At 40.0% G+C, this 16892-nt stretch overlaps 1 protein-coding gene across 2 annotated transcripts in view; it reads right to left on the reverse strand.

Moving 5' to 3' along the window:
* The window catches only part of PAWR (pro-apoptotic WT1 regulator), a 77893-nt gene that overhangs the window by 24398 nt on the left and 36603 nt on the right, over window positions 1-16892 (reverse strand). For both annotated transcript variants that reach the window (XR_004252927.1, XM_032182008.1), the window contains exon 2: window positions 14617-14745. Coding sequence is in view for 1 of the 2 variants with exons in the window: in XM_032182008.1 (XP_032037899.1) it covers window positions 14617-14745 (129 nt within the window). In the remaining variant the exon portion in view is untranslated. The remainder of the gene's footprint in view (window positions 1-14616; window positions 14746-16892) is intronic.

A 16892-nucleotide genomic window follows, 5' to 3' on the forward strand; every position in this document is an offset into this window, starting at 1 on the left:
CAACTGCCTTCAAACATCTTTATCTGCATTCAGTTCTTTTATACGTGTATGTAATTTCTTTTATATATGTATCCATGTGCATATATCTACATTACATGTTTAGATATACAAATACATCTAAACAACAAGAAGATATGTTGATATACATATGAAATAGTATCAAACAAGACCCAAAGAGAAGACACCACTTCAGAGGTAGTATGGTATTGTACCATAACAATAAATTAGGCTAGCATCATGAGCTAGCAGTTCCCTAGACACCTGCAATTTCCCAGACCCTTTCTCTGCAGCCCATATAAAACCCTTGCATCTCCGACATGTTCCAGGTCTTGTACTTCTTGACTATACAACACATTGGAGAGAAAAGCTAGTCAATTTATTATTTTTTAAAAACAGACATCTTCTGCAAACATGCAGTTCCCTGTAATGTGTGTGTGGTTCTGGGCTGCAGATGAGCAACGTGCTAGGTGAACATGCTGCAGCTCACTTTGCCCAACAAAGCAGAGCCACAATTAAGTACTGCACATCCAACATGCCTGCGCACAAGTCTTGCTAACGTAGGTTTTGCTTTTCCAGAACTCGGGAGCAATGTGCAAAGCATGCCTCTTCCCAAGACCTGCCCAGATCCAGGGGCACCCTCGGGCTCTGGCTCCCGCCAGGTGACTCAAACATTCCCGCACACCCGGCTTGGGAAGCGCGGTTCAAGGATATTCAAGCGCCTTGGTGAAGAGCCAGCCAGACTGCAGCGTGGGCAGCAACGCTCACAGCTGCTGCATGCACACTTACTCTGTCCCAGCTACCAAAATGCTTGTGCACCATGCTCCCCAGAGCAGTTTGGAGCACACGCATTGCCTGTCCCAAATCACTTTGCTGGGTCAAACGTGGCTAATCCAACTAACAGTCAGCTGTCCAACTGTGAAGGAAAAAAAAAAATCCAGTATATTGGTATACCAATTATTCAACTGTGGCACAACATGGAGGTCAGACTATCACATCGCACTACTAGAATTTTATTTTTTTTTATTATTATTTTTAATCTTACATAGCTCCACAGTTGTGAAGGTACAAACGTCTTCTATTAAACTCACTGTAACACATGGGTCATGGTGGTTCTGTGCCTGGAAAACATGAACTAAATTTCATGCCTAACTTTCTGGGCTACTTCTCGGTAGATAAGATTTACAAACATAGTTGCATTTTTATACAAACAAATGGAGGATTTTAAAGTTTATTAGTTCTTACAGTTCACCCGTATCTCTTCATCAGCTTTAAACCAGATGTTAATTTCACAGACTCACAGAGAGGTTACAGTTGGAAGGCACGTTGTGTTTATATTGCATACACTTACATGTAAGTGTTTTTATGTGGCACCTTTTTCTGTGCAGTTTCAGCATATTGCTTTTGTGTTGATTGGCAGTTATGTGATTTAAGTAACACTATGTGATGTCTTCACTATGTCCGGGAAGTTTCAAAATTATTACACATAATTTGTAAAGCAGAATAAACAAAATTGTTAATTACAGATTTGCTGAGACAAAGGAGACACTGGGGGAAGAGAAAATGAAAGAAATACAGTGAAATTTTATTTACGGCAAATGATCAGCCTGTACAGTCAAGTAACCCCCAAAGGAGCAAAGGGAAAAAACAGATTGTAAAAAACAGATTTCAGTAAGGGAAAAGTTAATTTTCCATAGTTCTGGATACAAGCGAGCTTTAAAATTACTTTTTACAGCCTTAACTACAGCCTTTAATTAATATATAATTAACAGGGACTTCAAACAAAAAGTAACACAGACATGCTACAACACCTGGGTGCAAGTGATAGGGATTACCGTCCTGAAGCTGGAAGAATTATGAGTCATCTCCCTGCTTACACACAGCCAGGAAGCCCCTGAGAAACTCTGGAAGAAAGTCTAGTGAATCCAATCAGATGTCTAACAAGGCAGTAAGGACCCTCAACTCCTACCCAAGAAGCAATGTATTGAGGGCACTAAGTGAGGGGAAAAAATTAAAGACACCTGCAGGTAATCAAGCAACTCCTGGGGATGTCAAGTACAATCAAGCAGAAAACAGCTTAACAAATAAGGAAGCCATAAACACTTGAATGCATGAGCAGAGTTTTTTCTTTAATCGTTTTTCTTCATTTCTCTACCCAAGCAATGTTCAACCTCAAAGAGACAGAAGAGCACATGACATGCAGTTAGGCACTCCAACAGAGAACATGACAAGGAGAAATGCTTAAAGCAGGCCGACAGCACCTGAAGTGACTCATTGATGGAGCAGGGCTGGAAACGTTATCAGAAAGATAGTGATTACAAGCAGTGTACAACCTTCATGGATCAGCACTGCACAGCAGTAAACTGAAGATGCGGGTTTCAAAACAAAATGGGAGCTTGGAAATACTAGAACAAAGCTCCCAAATGCAGCACATCGGCCATTCATTTAAAAAAAAAAAAAGAGAGACAGAGAGAGAGAGGAGCAATACTGCTGCCAAATACCTGAAGACCTCCAGCACATAAGGAAAAGGCACAGGTATCACACACATTACTCATCACTGAAATGAGAACATTTTTTAAAAGAGAGAATTCAAATAGGCATAAACCTTTACAGCTCAGAGAAATTAAGAAAGTAGTGTCAGGACCTCAAGTCACAGAAGAGCTGAATTGTGCAATGAAACCCACACTAGAGATGACAACAGTGAAAATAGAAGCATAATTTGCTGGGGTGGTTTACAGCAGCTATAAAATCCTGCATGGAACTAGGTGCATCTCCACTTTACCATGTATTAGTCTCTGTCCAGAGGCACAAAAAGACAAAATACAAGTTCCCGAAGTTCTCTTTGATGGGATTCATCTCACACTTAACAAGCATTATAACTTCTTCCACCTATCTGTGGGTGTTGAGTTATGGGTTGACTTGTCTATGCAGTGGCTTGCACACCATGTACTAGAAACATAACTTGTCACAAACCCAGCTTCTCCAGTGGAGCCATACCCATCTGTGCTGTTTATTGGTGGTGGCAGTTTTTAAACCCTGCAGTTAAAAGCAGCTGAAAATAATGCAAGGGCTGAGTGGCAGCCCACAGGAGTGTTTTCACAGCATGAAACCAAGGTCTGTGTTGCACACCCCCGATGTGTGGATGAAGGGCACACAGCTTTTTTTGGGAATGCAGAGGCGAGTAAGGTTCTAGTAGCACTACACAGGCAACCAAACCCCATGCTGCAACGTTCATACTGGCTGCAAGGGCTGGTTCCTGGTGCATTAGTCCTCAAACAGTCCCTGGGTACAACACAGGACAGCATTAGGTTGCAAAAACCAGAACCATGCCAGAAAGTCTTGCTAATCATTAAGCCACTATCAGCAGTGCAGGAGCTGAGCTGACGCCCAGGCCTTGTGCTTTCTAGCAGCATAAACGCAGCCAGACTGGCTCCACCAAACAACTCTGGATCCTGGAGTCCTCCTCCCTCCGAGGCTATCACGTTATTTACCCTGGACGACGGTCACTGTGAGAAGGGGACCTCTACCCCATCCTCAGCCCTCCGGGGAACTGGACTAGGTAGAATCTGAACGCACAAGCCCAGATGAGCAACTACCACTGCCATCCTCTGTAACTTACTATGAATACCTGCAGGTGTGATCCACCTCACAAAAATGTTTGACTAGTATTGCTACACCTATTTCTGTAGAGCTGCATACATTTTTGCTCATCTTTCTGCAAAACTAAGTAACTTTTTTCCCCTCCCCTGTGCACAAGGGCATTCAGCAGGATCCCTTTGGTCCACATAGGGTCTTACAGAAGTGTCCTCCCCCCTGTGCCCACACCCCAAGCAGCGATGTATTACTTTATCTTACCTTATCTTTATCTTTTAGCTTTTGCCATCAGTCACACTGGTCATTTATTTGCACAAGCAGATATGGCAGAAGTCCAACAAACTTGTATCTACCAGAGGGCTCTTCTTCTCACAGGGACTTCAGCTACATGGGGTCACCTTTTTTTATTCAAGGACTCTTAAGACTGGGATGAGATACCCACTTAGACATCATCATCTCTGACAGCTGAGCAGAATTTCTACATTGACTCCTCTGGGAATAAATGAAGCTTTCCAAAACAGCGTTCAATTATCTGAGTTAAAAGTGGTGCCAGTCCAAAAAAGCACGCATGTGGGAAAATGAATTCCTTGACATGAGGCCCCTGCTGACTGCTCAAAAACATTAGCTGAGAAATTGAGAAACTGCTTCCTATTCCTTCTGGCCGTATAAAGGCTAATGTGCAAGCTTATGCAATTTTGGAGTATAACTTCATGAAGTCAACAGTGAAAGAAACAAACAGAGCAACCACAGAACAAAAACCTGCTCAAAACAGGCTGAGTATATGGCAGCAACATCTGGAGATAAGAAAATAGGAAAGGAAAAGCAAACAAAGCAAAAAAATCTTAATGGAGAGATCACAGCACAACCTAACAGAAGCTACAAGAAAGAAATCATAACGTACACACTTTGCAGAAGGATTTAGGAAGTTCCTGAAACCCCTGCCACTGCCAGGCACCATTGAGAACCTGAAGCAGCAGCCAGGAGCCCCCGCTCAGGCTTGGTTCAGCTTTGGTGTTCATGCAGGTCCTGCGACGAACCGCTGTGGGTGTGCACACAGGAACTAATACTCAAATAGAAAAGACTTCATGGGTACGTTTGACTTAATTTACCAGGAGTGAAATGCGTTCCTGAAATGAGATTTGAAGTTGGAATGACTCCTTCACTAAATTAAATGCTCCTGATGTGGCTGTGTAAAGCATTCCTCACCAGCAGCAGTGTCTGGTAGCACACGTGTGATAGAGTTGAACCAGACTTGCTGAGCTTGTGCAGATCCTTTGGGGAATACAAAATTTACCAAACGCACATGGCTCAGCACCACACACACACAGGCTGCTCACATGAGAGGACAGGAGGAAGATTTTGGCAAATAAACCTGTGCTGCAGCAGCCATGAGGATTATGCAGCCCATTCAACAATGAATTCCACTGTTTTGAAACTGCCTTTCTACAAAAGCGACAATAACAACACGCACACAATTTAATTAAATTAGTTAATTATACCAGACAAGACCACCATGCAACATTATCACTCCTAAACCCAGAGAGGTGAGCTGGTGGCTTAATGAAGAAGTTACTATGTTAGTTTTTTGGTCCCATTCCACAGTCTCCAACACTACAGACAAAACGCATTACAAAACAATTATTAAGAGTGCAAAGTCAAACAGTTCAGAAAGCACCAGAATGTCAATACTTTAGGCATCTTTTATTCAAATCCTTATAGCTACATGCTTGATGCTGACTCTCATGGTGTCATCCGATGATACATTTTTGCACAACACCTCTGACACACCACACAAAGCACTGTACTATGTGAGTACTGCCCAGGGTTTGCATTTGTTGCATTTTCAAGCAGCAGCCACCATGCTGTATTTACTGCAGTTGGTGTACTTAAACTGCTCTGGTACGTGCCTGTATTACTGTAGACTGCTTGCGTGATGGATCAATCATATAGGATAGTGGAATTCCTGGGTTCATATCTTCCTTAGAGAGATCAAAGGAATAATTTGGGTGTCCCAAGTCATGTCAAGAAACTCAGTTAAACATGGGAAGTACCTGGTTCGTGTCCAGAACCGTGCAGAGCAGCAAATCCCCTGTGCCCAGTGTCACTTTAAAATCACTGCACATGAAAAACCTACTTTAGATGTAAGTGCATTAAATAAATAAGTGATGCTTCAATGTTTAAACACTGGATTTCAGTACTTTTTAATCCATCCTATGGGAATACTTTGGACATACAATAAAATTTCCTCATGAGTCTTTCTATTGCATTCACTGTTATTGTCTAAGTGCTCTGTGAATACTAATTGTTTTTTCACCATCCCTGTCAGACAGATTATGTCGTTAATCTGCAAAGAGAAAACCCAACATTATCTGGTAATTTAACTGTCAAATATCAGTCCTACAATCTGTTTTTGCAGAATTACACGCAGCTTCATACACTCAAATACAGCCTCTCCTAATTTACATATTTTTGTATTTTAAACACATATTATTTAATTTATTATTTTTTTTAAGTATACCAGTATTATGATCATGTTATTATGTAAAATAACACTTGGCCTAACATCTGAACAAATATAGCATAAAAAATAAAAGCATGTCTTAATAAATTGGGGCACTCCCTGTAGCATAACTGAACAGCCTCAGTGAACAGAAAGTAACACCATAAAAATATACATATAAAAGGTAATTATTACTCTTAAATGCAGGCACACAGTTCTCCTTTGCAAGAACTATGTGAAACCTAGATAGAAAGCACTGAAAAGCTGTGGTCAGGTACGAATAGATATGAACATCATTACTACATCAGATAATAGCTATTGCAAAGCGATGCTGTATGTCATTACACTGTTGTGCAAAATAAAAAGCCAGTAAACGCAAAATAGACAGGTATAAACTGCAATAATGTAAGTTAAGAGGCTTATTTGGCAGCATATCCTTGGCATAGGATTCAAGCAGAAAACTCTAGGGATGCTTGTGCCAAGCAGGTTTTCAGCTGTTTCCTAATGGAGATGCACGTAATACTTCAGTTCGCTGCATTCCTCGTGGCTTTTCACACAGCTTAGAAGCCACCAGAGACTTTCATTCCCTAACTTGATTTTATTTATTGCTTTCAGCATAGCTTGTAAGGTGCCTCTACGAAACATTTACAGCTTTGTAACACTGGCGTGCACAGCTGCTTCTGAGAATTTCAACATGCTGGGCCACATCTGAGGCAAAAGACAGTATTTAAGCAAATACAACTGCCACTGAGTGCTTCTATGGGAACCCCCTTGGATTGCGTTTCTTTTAGGAATCACCTGCAATGCTTTAGAGAAATGTTAAGACTACTTGGAACAAAAAGTTAAAAAATGTTTTTCTTTCAATTTCTTACATGTTTTTCCTTCAATTTACATGTTCATGTATGACTTATGACTAAATGGGCCAGTCATAACTGTGTGGTCTCACTAATAAATCAAGTTTAGGGGATTTCACCAGCCCTCTGACCTATCTGCTGCTGAAGTTGACTATGATGAACCCAATCAGCTGTGGCATAATTTTGCAGTTTTATCATTAGGTGAATGCTGACTAAGTACAAATTGCATTCTTATGTAGAACCAATTTCTTGTAGAGAACAAAAATTTCATCTTATCCTCATCTCCAATCAGAAAGATTCTTCTCGAGGTATCAGGTAGTTTCTACACAAAACAGAATGATAACCCAAACACAAGCTAATCACTTGCAAAGAACAAAAGTCTGAGTTACTGAGAGGAGTGACAGCAACCCAAGATGTGGCAATACTGCAGTGTATGCGGGTCTGCATTATGGGTTGAAAACTAAAGCAACTTTGCAACTTCTCCCTGTGTTGTCTTGGATTAACAGCTCTGAAGGAACACAGCACTAGGGTCAAGCTTTAGCCTGTCTAACATTGCACAGAAATTGAATTTATTTTAGGAATCTGATTCAAGATACAGTGCATCAATAACCACAGGGTTCAGTCCTATAAATTAAATGAAATCTTTTGCCTAGCAAATCTCTTTAGTGTTGTTGACCGTGCTCCTGTGGATGTTTAACTGTCTCAAATATGTCTTACAGAAGTTGAATCTTCCATAAAATCATTTCTTAAGAGTGAACATCCTGAAATTTCTTGAGTTTCTTGTTGCTACACAATGTAAGAGCAATACGGGAACTCCAAGAAATGCCCATTACAATAGCACACACAAAAACAAACTTATGGTTGGAACAAGACGACTGTAATCTCTAAGTAGAGCCCAAGGGCCTTGAGAAAGTTCCTGGGCTCCGCAGCAGTGCGCAATATGTGATCAGGTACAGCAAAAGAGCAGGTGTGGCGCTTAACAAAAAGCATGAGTCACATCTCCCACTGGAGTCCCAGACTTCAGAACTTCTGAGAAGCAGAATTCCCCTACCAGCTGCATGCCAGGAATACAAATCCAAAAGCAGGTGTCTAGCAGATGACTGTGGAGACTCCTGTCAGTCGCTCCTGACACAGAGGTACTGGTGCCTGTGCCAGTTATCAGCTGCGGCTCCTTAACTAGGTATTAAGAAATTAACTGGACAACTTGTGCTACTGTGTGACAGTAATGAAGAGCAACAGTCCCATTTTAGGGCAGGATGTTCTAAAACATTCTGATTTTTGTAGATCATTACCTTTCACTTGAAGGATTCAGAGTATTTATTTCACAAAGGTTGAACCTCGTTAGCTAACTGACTTGGAGTATCCCTTTTTCATGCTTGAATACACGAAAATTGGTATCTCACGCTATCGCTAATGTGATACCTGCTTCCAACTCCTTTAGAACCAAAATATTCTGACACGCTTGGCCCAAGTCTGCTAGGGAGAGGAAAGGATTCAGCCCATCTGATTTTAGATGTCTACATCTGATCTAGTCAGACTCCTTTTGTCATCACCGGAGAGAAAAACACACATCTAGAACACAATAAACCCTACCCCAATGCCAAAGTCAAAAATAACTCTGCAGATCTCACATACCTTATTGTTTCTTGGTGCTCTTGCCAATACATATTTACTCAACTATTCCCACATCTTATACTTAAATGTCAAACTGTTCAGAGAAGATGACATTTTTGTGTGTGTTCGCACAATGCCTAGCATAACAACCAGCACTCACAGATACTACAACATCTGAAATAAAACGTGAGCAGAAAGGAAGCTAACACGAAACACAGGATTTCAAACTACTATAGTGTACTGAAAATGACAGTCTGTATGATTATGGCATCGTTTCCAGAAAAAAAAAAAAAAAAGAATAAAAAAAGAAACAGCCACAAGTTATTGGAAGGTTTTAAGGGATGGAGAATCTATGCATTCATACACCTAGTTTCTCATACTGATAAGACTACCCACAATGTGAAAAAAGCAAGCTTTACTTTTACGATGAGCTTGATTTGCCTTAGGAATGCTTTTTTACCCCATTTTTCTCCCTAGAGAAAAGTCTACTATATATCAGTACATCATCCCTCTGTAGTTTACTACAACCACTGTAATGCCAACTCTCACTCTCCTTTCTTAATAAATTTATTTTATATATATATAATATATATATGTGTATATATATATGTGTATATATATATATATATATATATATATATAGGCTTTGGGTTAACCTTCTCAGTTTTTTCCCAATTGGCTCTCTGGTTTTCCACGAACAGTACAAAGTAATACAGACGCAATGTGGTGTCACACTCAGGTATCAGTTCTAACATGACACAAAAGCAGTATTGGCACTTCCTGAACAGGATTACACCAAGAAGGGCACATATTTGTGCATCTAGTTTCCTAAAATATTCCCTGAGCCACTGAATTCCAGGAGGCAGTTGTCCATGGTATCAGCACAACCTGAATTCTTTGATACAAAAAGATAAGGCCTTGCATATAGATACGCATGTATATATATACTTTTATATATACACCCACAAGGTTTATATATATATATATATATATATATATGTTTTGACTGTTAACACAGTAGTTGCATCTTTCCACCTTCTGGAACTCATCAAGTGTTCTAAGTGGCTTTTAAAAATATCTTCATTGGACTGATCATCTTTTTCAGCCAACTCTCGTAGGGTTTTTTGATGCAAGTTATCTTTATTTTGAGTAGATATCATCCCCTTCCTCAACTGAGACATTACCCTAAATATAACAACACTTCTGTCCAACTGCAAGAAAGACATTGCTATCAAATATTTTTGCACTATTTTTAATTTTACCCTCTCTGCTAAGCAAGAGATGGACCTGTATAATTGCCAGACTCTGTCAATTCCTAGCTGTAGTTACTGCTTGTCCTTAACATTACCACTCTCAGCCTGCATCCCCATACACTTCAGTCAGTATTTGGCAACAAATATTTTGACCCACAAGCTGAGAGCTGCACAATTAAATACAGTAGAAAAATTAAGCAAGATAGTCAGCACACTTGTTTTCTGTTTGGGAGTTGATACAGTTTTGATTCAGCTGGTGAGGTGAAGGTTTCCACACTATCTTTTGCTGAAGTTAAATGAGAGTTCTGATTGCACTGTATTTTCAATGTTTAGATAAAGTTGCCAGTTGCCACATCCACATTTCCAATAATAAAAAAAAGGTAAGTTGATTTCAGCTAAAATAAGTTCTGCTTCAGGAAAAATACTCTCCTATCTGTTCTTAAATAAGTCTCACATCTCTGTGCTTTGGGTCAAGGACTTCAAATTCTTCTTAGGAAGAACTTCTTTACTGAGAGGTTTGTGAGGCATTGGAATGGGATGCCCAGGGAAATGGTGGAGTCACCATCCCTGGAGGTCTTTAAAAGACATTTAGATGTTGAACTTAGTGATATGGTTTAGTGGAGGACTTCTTAGCGTTAGGTCAGAGGTTGGACTCGATGATCTTGAGGTCTCTTCCAACCTAGACAATTCTGTGATTCTGTGAAATTCAGCCAGAGCTAAGCCCTCAAAGCTGTTTTCAAAAACTGCATTTTGACCACAATGCTAAAATAAAACTAAAATAAATTGAAAGATCAGGTTAAGGACTGGAAACAAGAGAATATAATTCAGCAATTTATTTGTCTATCAGACACAGAGTCATTACTATCTGTGATTCCCATATAAATGTCACAGTAATTATTTACAAGCTTCATAAAATGTTCATAGAATGGACAAATCAGTGGAAAACTCTGTAACTGAAGAAATGCAGTTACTTTGCTTTATAGGTAGAATTATAATAAATGTTGGTTAAAGCCAACTAGAGTTGACTGAGTTCTTAGATTTACAACATAACCTCAATTTTAAGAACAGAATGAGGCTCCACTGTTACACAGTGTACCATCAAAATGAAACTAATTCATCAAAGCTGAAATAACACTGTCAAATTCTGTTCAAGTTTGGGCCACTTATAAAAGTATTCTATTAAAAGCGAGTTGACAGTCAGTAATAAACTGATTAAGTCTTAGCAGCTTCAACTTGCTAAGGTTCCATCTGTTCTGTGCATGAAGCAGCCTGGGTTTTTGCCAGATCCGAGGACTGGGACACTGTATTGTCAGTGACAAGACACCCCTGCTGTGCTCTGTCAGCAAAGAAGAAGTAGTGCCTGTTTGAATTTGGAAGTGACAAACTTGGAACTGTGCAGGGTAAAATTAATGCAGGCAGTCTGCTAAAGAGAAACTGAGACTGCTGGTCAAAAGGAATAGAATATATGGAAGAAAAAAATAAAAGGAAAATGAGAATACAGTCAAAATATTATATAACAATAACACCAGGGAAACGAAGTGACAACTTCTGGAACGCTTCTTGAAAGAGTGAAAGCAGAGCACAAAAAAAAAAAAAAAAAAAAAAAAAAGCTTGACAAGCAACTTCTAAACTGTATAAAAACATTTCAGAATGAGGAATCCTGAAAAGGACCTCTGGAGCCCACCAGGCCCAAGCCCTGCCCAAGCAGGGCCACCCAGAGCAGGCTGACCAGGGCCACATTCAGGCAGCTTTGGAAGATCTCCAAGGAGGAGACTCCAAGGCCTCTCAGGGCAGCTTCTGCCGCTGCTCCATCACCCACACAGAAAAGACGTGCTGCCTCGTGTTTAGGAAGAGTTCATCCTGTGTTCTAGTTTGTGCCCATTGCCTCTTGGCATGGCACTGGCCACCACTGAGAAGAGCCTGGCTCTGCCCTCTCTGCACCCTCCCTTCAGGGTGCATACAGACATTGATGAGACATTTCCAGGCCTTCTTTTCTCCATGCTGAAGAGGCCCAGCTCTCTCAGCCTTTCCTCATAATTGAGCTGCTCCAGTCCCTTCACCATCTTGGCGGCCCTGTGTAGGATTCTCTCCATTGTGTCCAAGTCTCTCTTGTACTTGGGAGTCCAGAACTGGGCAGAGCACTCCAGGTGTGGCCTCACCAGTACCAAACAGACAACAAGAATCAGCTCCCTCAACCTGCTGGCAATACTTAGCCTAATGCAGCCCAGGCCACCACATGAATCCTTTCAGCAAGGGCACACTGCTGGCTCTTGTTCAACTTGGTGTCTACCAGGACTCCTAGGTCCTTTTCTGTAAAGCTCCTTTGCAAGTGGGTGGCCCCTAGCATGTACTGGTGCCTGAAGCTGTTCCTCCCCAAGTGCAGGACTCTGCACTTCTCCTTGTTGAACTTCATGAGACTCTTGTCAGGCCACCTCTCCAGCCTGTCAAAGTCCCTCTGGATGGCAGCACAGCCCTCTGGTGAGTCAGCCACTCCCCCCAGTTTTGTGTCATCTCCAAATTTACTGGGGGTGAACTCTACCCTCAGTTGTTATCCAGATTATTAATGAAGATGTTAAAGAGGACTAGACCCGGTACTGACCCCTGTGATTTCCATGTACAGATTGCACCACAGCCACTTCTCGGTCTGGTTCTTCAGTCATTTTTTTGATCCACCTCACTGTCTGCTCATCCAGACCCTACTTCAGCAACTTCTTTAGGAGGATCTCAGGGGGAACAGTGTCAAAAGCCTTACAGAAGTCTAGGAAGACACTATATCCCCTGCTTTGCCATCATCCATCAGGTTGAGCATTCCATTATAGAACCCCATCGGGTTGGTCATGCATTACTTCCCCTTGGTAAATCCATTTGGACTTCCTCCTGATTTTCTTGTCACTTAATCTCTCACTTAAAACTGCCCTTGTAGCAGTGGTTAACGCAGTCACCATCTTTAAGAAGTTTCTAGAGTAGACCAAAGAGCTACAGACGACCAAACTTGATATTTATTCTTAATAAAGTGGTGCTAATGAGTCTAATGGAATTAGGAAGTAAATAAATAAGTATGATATAGTCTGGAAGAGTCACCAGGGCACCTGTAAAATAGAAAGCTGTACACAATTTCTTAAGTGTAACTCATTCAAAAGATGTCCAGAAGAGAAATTTGGTTGACAGTCTACTGAATTTTGGTATTTCCCCCATCCCCCTCTTTTTTTTTTTTTTTTTTTTTTTTTTTTTACAAAATTAAACTACACTGGAATAAGAGCTGATGTCTTTCCATGAATAAATTAGCAGTGAAAATCCATGAAACGATGGTAGGATCTGACAGCCAGCTATTGCAGTGAATGGAGTACCTGAAAGAGTTCCATGGGAACTCATTCTGGGACCTGTGCTTTTCAATACATTTGGGGAGGTCATGTCCACAGATGTTATTCAGAACAGAGTCAACCGTTGAAATATGTAGGACTTCTCTATTAGGAGTGGCTGGGAGGCAAAACAGTAGGTGAAATACTGTGTACATAAGCACCAAGTGAGGCAAAAAGATAATAATGCATCTCAACTCACATGTGCATGAATATGAGCTGGCTACGATGACTCAGGGATAAAACCAAAATGTTGAACTTGTGTAATAGACACACAAACAAACAAAGTAAACTCAGTGCTCAGCAACACTAAGAAGGAAGACTAGCAGGAATTATCAGGAAAGAAGCAGAAAAAAAATTAGAGCACATGGTTGTAGAGTGGTTTATCTGAATCTTAATCTTGAACATGCTCTTCATTTCTGTTCCCTGATCCCAAATAAAGCGGAGTCAAAGCAGAAAAAAGTACAGAATGTTATTGAATGTCTTCTGTACATGGAAGAGCTAAATAAAACAGAATTCCTTAGCTTGGAGAAGAGGCAGCTGAGAGGGGCTGTGCAAGGTATTATAGGCTGTGCTTTCTCTGCAGCATTCAGTCACATGAAAAAAGAAGCAGTTGTGTTCCCCATGTCTTTCACTGGGACACCTTGGAGAAATCACATGGAAATAGATGGCAACTGACCCCAATCACCTGTGCCTCTGAAGGGACAAAGTATCACCTACTGCAAAGGGACTGGAGAATAAAAAAGGGGGGGGAAGTGATTTTGTAGAGGCAAGGTGTTTTCTGTGTGTGTTTGCTTCAGTACCAGAATCAGTAATTAGAAGTTTGTTAATTGACTATAAATTGTAACGATTCAATTTCCCCACCCCCCACCATCAGTAGACTTTTGGGCTGTGACAGAGTGGACAAGTCAGGACTGTGCAAAGGAAGATGCACAATGGATGAGACAAGTGATACTGACAATGAAGGACAACAAAAAGAAGCAGAATACTGCATGGAAGAAGGTAATTTTACCTCTGCTCCTCCCTACCAAATCCATACTGGATGCATGGAAAGCATCAATAATCACATATGCAGACAGCCAATAGTTTACTGTTTCATATTTTAAGGGTCTTGATCTGAAAAGCTTACCTCCAATTAATTGAATATTCTAAACCCACAAGTATTTTTCTCTTATCTTCACATTTTTCTATCTCATACCAAATGAGTGTTTGGTGGACATTTATACCTTTATCTTAACAATCCTGTTGTTAGAGCTGAGTCTCAGCAGTGCTGAGTTTGGGGAAAGGAACCTTATATGCTCTATTTCTAGATATGTTACAGCTTCTGAATTTCATGTTTGTTTTCATATATTATATAATCTACTGTTAAGTAGGAGTACAAAAAAAGAAGGCAACATCAGTTTAAGAACTGAATAAAATACCAAAAGGAGAAAGTGTTAAGATCTCACCTGTAGTAAGTATGAGCCAGTGGTATCTGCACTGGAACTCTCATTTTGTATCGTGTTCTGCTGAGTAATAGCATCTTCCTTCTTTCTCTCCTTCTGTCCTGCTTCATCATCTTCATATTCATCAAGGCTCTAAAAACAAAAATATACAGTTACACAATTGTCTTTTTATGTTGCTTCATGTATTTCCCACATTTCATAAAATTCATGCATCAGTGACTTAATATTTTCAAAGATTAATTTTACATTTCAGAAAAGTTTAATTTATTTTAAATGGATGTTAATATCTCCAGTACAAGAATAAAGTTTGACAACTAGCTGCTTTTACTTAATCACGAAAAAGAAATAATCCAACTAAGATCCAGCTTGACAAAGCCCTAGGGAACATTGTCCGAGTTCAGTGCTAATCCTGCTTTTTGAGCAGGAGCTTGGACTGTGCCTGAGGTCCCTTCCATTTGACTGATTCTATGATTTTACAATCCCATTTGTCATGAGCAATAATTTTACCTCTACATGACTGATTTGAAAGAGGTACAGAACGCCACTAATGTTTCATACTAGATTTACTGAAACACTTGGTTCAAAAGATCACATTTCTAAAGTACTAACTGCTGATAGGTGAGACCCAAAAAGTACAAAATAGAATTCAGAGACACTTCTGACTTCTGAAATACACAGCAGAGACATTTAGAGCTCAACCACCTTTGGATTAAGTCAGCTGTGTCTAGATTGGTCTATACTAGCTTAACGTAAACAACCTTACAGAAAGAAAAACTACAGTCTAGTTATTTGGAAGACTATCTTGAAGTAGATATGAAGCCCCCAAAAAATAACATCACAAGCTAGCACGTTGCACTATAACAACACAGAGAATGAACTATTCTAAGGCATTCAAAAAAGCTTCTAGATGAGTGGGTAACAACTTGAGAAGCAGAGAGCTGGGCTACAAGAGTACGGAGGCACGTGTCAAATGACTTGAACGCCAGTTTCTAATGCACACAAAAAAATCACCATTCCAAGGCTTAGATACTGACAATCTTTGACATCATCTTTTCCAGAGGACATAAAAGTAGGAAAAAAAGCATACAATGAGAATGGTGGAATGCAGTATTTTTGAAAAGAAAAAACACTTATTTGCTAATTGAAAATCACAGCATTTAAAAAAAAAAAAGTAATAATTTTGGCTGCTGCAAAGCAAACTCCACAGTGACAAGTGCTGGAAAACTGACAAACTAAAAGGGCATATGCTTCCAAAACTGAACATAAGTGAACCCAAATAAAGGCCATTCAAATTCTTTACAGTCCCACCCATGCCAGAATCCTAACGCAATTTCACCAGTATACTTTTAATCAACATGTTAACGTAGACCTGCCTACTTTTATCACAAAGGAAAGACATACTTGAAAAACGATCACATCTAAATCATGATACACGCAAAAAATGTTTTCAAGAAGTGATCTTTTCAAATTAAGTAATTATAAATCAAAAATATTTCACTTGGTTCTCTCGGGTCCATTACTAATGGAGAGTTTAAAAAACACTGTCACAGCACATTCTAGGAGCTGATCTTTAAATCAACATCCTCTACCTTTTATAAACTGTAACAGTCACAAATTTGGGTAATATAAACTTAAGTCTGTATCCTATTTTATCTCACTATCCTAATAGTCCATTCTGAAGTGACAAAATAAGAAATAAATCTACGCCTTCACTGCAACAAGAAACGAAATCATCTTCAGCTCATGTGAAGCCAGCCCTGCTCAGAAAGACCTCAGAGGCTCAAGGAGAATCTCACATAAATTCAGATTAACGTCATGCAGGTGAAGAATGACATGCTATTAGAAAACCAGAAAAGAAAACTTTGTTCTGCTAGCCTCCAGGTTGTTCAGGTAGAGAATTAAGAACCTAGATAAACACAAAGGCAAGAGACCATCTGACTAGAATTTGGAAGAGCAGCCTTTAATAAACTGAGGAGAAAACCAAGAGGACAAAGAAGAGAACAGTTATCAAAACTTTTCAGTTATCAGAACAGACCTCAAAAAAAGCTTTGCATTTTCAAGGGTCAACATTCTTTAAAGGGACGTGTGAAGCTCAGCTTATAATGCTGTAGGAACAATAAAATTGCTTTTGCAACAACCAAGCAGACAAGTGCTCCTTTCCTCACAAGTTCTCTCCTCCAGATGTGTACTTCTAAGTTTTTCTAGAGACCGTACACATTTCACAGAACTATTGTCCCTGAATACAATTACTTCTGCAAGGAAAAATGTTTTCCTCTCTT

The sequence above is a fragment of the Aythya fuligula genome, chromosome 1, assembly GCF_009819795.1.
Source record: "Aythya fuligula isolate bAytFul2 chromosome 1, bAytFul2.pri, whole genome shotgun sequence".
NCBI lineage: Eukaryota > Metazoa > Chordata > Aves > Anseriformes > Anatidae > Aythya > Aythya fuligula.